The sequence below is a fragment of the Atta colombica genome, unplaced genomic scaffold, assembly GCF_001594045.1.
Source record: "Atta colombica isolate Treedump-2 unplaced genomic scaffold, Acol1.0 scaffold111, whole genome shotgun sequence".
NCBI classification, from domain to species: domain Eukaryota; kingdom Metazoa; phylum Arthropoda; class Insecta; order Hymenoptera; family Formicidae; genus Atta; species Atta colombica.
Genome location: NW_017259197.1, coordinates 2170101 through 2173616, shown reverse-complemented (window position 1 = coordinate 2173616; position 3516 = coordinate 2170101). Strand labels below are relative to the sequence as shown.

The window sequence follows — 3516 nt, the reverse complement described above, 5'->3', positions numbered from 1 at the left end:
ATATATATATATATATATAAGATTTGATTCTTGTAAATCAATTAATTAAAGAGCACAAAGAAAGAACTAATATTCGCAAAAGCTAAGATGCTAATAAAGTTTCTGCTATGATGTTTACTCAGAAAAGAGATAATTTAATTACGGGGGATAAAACGTAAGACATGAATATATAAAACTGAAATAAATCATAGAATGCGAGGATAGGATAATAAGAGTTCTATTTAAAATTAATCTTCTAATATAATAAGGAATTGTTTTAACATTGTTTTAATTACAAGATTCTGTTAAAAAGAGTTTTTAAATTTCTGCTTGTCAGTTAATGTGAATATTGCAAAATATTGAAAAATAAGTAAAATTACTTCAAACCCAAACGATTTGCTACTAACTGACAAGCGGAATTTTAAAATGCTATCGCAAAATAAATATGTACATATTATGCATTTTCAATAATTATAAATATATAATATAAATATAATTACTATAAATAGCAAATTACATTTAATTATAATTTCAATGTAACTATGAATTAATAAATCAATTAATTTGAAATTTATGAAATACATAATTGATTTGAATGCGCTCTCCAGTTTAACTAATACAATAGCATGTGTAATGTGATAACGCGATTATTATTCCATTTTCATCATAATTTTATTTTTATATCTATACATATATCACACACATAAATTTTACTTTGCAAAATTCCATTTCGGTCGAAAACGAATTTTAATCGATTGAGTATCATTCGCTATCATTCAAATGCTATCTGGAAATTCCGCTGTAGCAGTTAGCGAATTTGATGTACATATCTCGACAGTCGCATTTACATACCGATACTTAAAATATTCCATAAATAATTCATCGAGATGAATTTTATTTGAATGTTAGCACGAGTGAATTTTTCTAACAGGTGACCGTAATCAATTAAAAACTCATAGTTTAATATTTCAAGCGACATTTAAACAGGAACTTCTAAAAGAAAGGAAACATAATGGCCAACCAGTTTGATCAGTGCGACATCCATATGTTTCGCGAAACGACCACGAAATCCTTCTCCGCGTAGGAAGGAAACGCATTGCAACGCTTGGATGCGTCTCACAGCGGTGGCGCGATGACATCAGTGATAAACGACGAGATCAGGATGACATGTAACACGAGGTGCAGCGGTCGAGAGACAGCGAACGAAATTAAAGAGCGATAGATGGATACGCGGGACGATATGTGAAAGGCAAGGATTGCGTTGAAGAAGCTCGAACAAACCAAAGGAGGAACCGGAAAAATCGAGGATATCTCTGCTTAACGAAGTGAACAAAATCGAATGAAATTCTAAAGAATGAGAATCAAATGTATTTTTCACATATCTATCCTTTATTGTTGTTGAATTGCATTCATATTTCAAAGTTTCCCTTTTGATCAACTGTATTTTAATAAAAATACCGCTACTTGATTTTGAGTTTTAATTGTGAAATGAGATATGACTGAATATTATGCGATTGCATACAAAATTTTTAATTATTATGTTGCTAAACTCACAATATTTTGCTATAAATATGAAAGAAATATTTTTTTATTTGAATAGCTTACTTTGGGGGTAAAATGGTTTACGTAATAGAGCGAACTTCAATGAAGTTTCCATTGTGTTTCTAATAACGGGTTCCACTTCCATGTTGTGTTAGTAAAATAACATTTCTTCCGAATAAAATTTATTTCTTAATTTGATTTACAAGAACGATACATTTTCTTAAACTTCTTGTATTCGCATGATGTACTTGCGAAGCCTCAAAATCAGAGCGCAAGTTAACTCGTGTTTTTTATATCGGTAACTGCGAGAGAAGAAAAGAATGAGCAAAGAAAAAGAGAGAGAAAGGAAAAAGGGAGAGACGCAATGATGCGAGGAGGTGCGGAAGACGGGACTAAAGAGATGAAAGGAAACACCCAACCTGATAGGCAAGTGAGAAAGATACAGCGAACGCGGCCACAAACACTGTGATATGCCATTGGCGGAAGAAGGATGAAGATATCGGTATGTAAGCGCGGTAAGGATGAAGCAGTGCAAAATGTGATGATGAGAGAGAAAGCAGGAAGAGAATCAGGTCGGAGGAAGACGCGCAACTCCGGGATACAACCATGAAAAAGACAGAGCTGTGGAACAGGCAGCTGAGGAGAGACAGAAGAGCGCAATGAGATGAAATAAACGAGGAGAGACGACCAAGTAGGACTGAGCGAGAAATCGCGAGCGGTACCGAGAGGCAGTAGAGAGAGAAAAGGACTTTCCCGAGGTATAGAGACCTACATATTCCATGGGGCCAATGAGACGGCGCAATGTGGCGGCATGGACGCTCCATCCTTTTCTGGTCTTGTTGGTCTGGTCTCCGTCCCGACCACGGCGCCGTCGCTTTGGAATGGTGGGACGAGCGGGGATCAGAAGGTGGCTCGCTGGTGTAGAACGCTGCGAGAACTCAGTTGCTCACGAGCATCCGTCGACTGACGAACATGGTCTCTTATACATCGAACAGCGTGAGTGCCGTGCTTGCGATGTGCCGTTACACTCTCTTCTTCGTAGTAACAATTGTGGCTCTCAGCAAAGCCGACAATGCTGAAAGCGGTCTAAAGATGGAGAAGATGTATATGCCCGAAGTATGCGACGTTAGGTCAAAGAAGGGCGACCAGCTGACCATGCACTACACCGGGACGCTCCAGGACGGCAGCAAGTTCGACTCAAGGTCAGTGACAGCACGCGAAAGATCGAACTAGAGAATGCAAATTGACTGAATACTGAAACTAAATAAATGGATGATTGTGTGTAAAAGATGTGCGAGGTCAAGCGATTACGTTTACTTATTAACAAAATTGCGCTGATAGCTACAACAATCAGGACCATGAACGTCTATATAATAACCGAGAACGCAATAATAATGACGTCATGCGTTAATGGCAAGCACTTAATATCTTTGACAGATATGATAAATTTGTTTGATGCTGATAGAGTGTTCTACATAATATTTTAAACATTGACATTTTGCCTTTGGTAAATTATTCGTAGTTAGTTTCTAAATGAAATAAATTTTTTAAATCTAGATGAAATAAAGCTTATGGCGAGAATAGCTAAAGTAGATTATAAGTAAATTAAATGAAAGATGAAAAGGAGATGTTATCAGCGGTACTATGAAAAAATACAGATTAATTCTAGTCATGAAAGAGTTACGATAAGTTTAGTTATAATGTAACAATAAATTCAGAAATTACAGTTAGTATTTTAATTGTTAATCTAGTGCTTAATTGACAAAGATATTTATAATATTAATTCCGAGAAAAATTACGGAACTGTCGAATTAAATTATTAGCAGCAATTATGAAATTATCAGCAATTATGAAGAAAATTGCATTTTTGTTACATAAAAATTAGAAGAAATTAGATGTTATGATGAAATTAGAAATTATAAAAATTAGCAAAGAAATTAGATGGAATGCATAACAAAAAAATGCTATAAGTAGATATATATATATATATATATA

At 34.9% G+C, this 3516-nt stretch overlaps 1 protein-coding gene across 2 annotated transcripts in view; it reads left to right on the top strand.

Annotated features, from left to right (window-relative positions):
- The first annotated feature begins 2476 nt into the window (after window positions 1-2476).
- The window catches only part of LOC108693921 (FK506-binding protein 2), a 64693-nt gene continuing 63653 nt past the window's right edge, over window positions 2477-3516 (top strand). For both annotated transcript variants that reach the window (XM_018203130.1, XM_018203129.1), the window contains exon 1: window positions 2477-2723. In XM_018203130.1, the coding sequence (XP_018058619.1) occupies window positions 2494-2723 (230 nt within the window). In that variant the 5' untranslated portion in view covers window positions 2477-2493. The remainder of the gene's footprint in view (window positions 2724-3516) is intronic.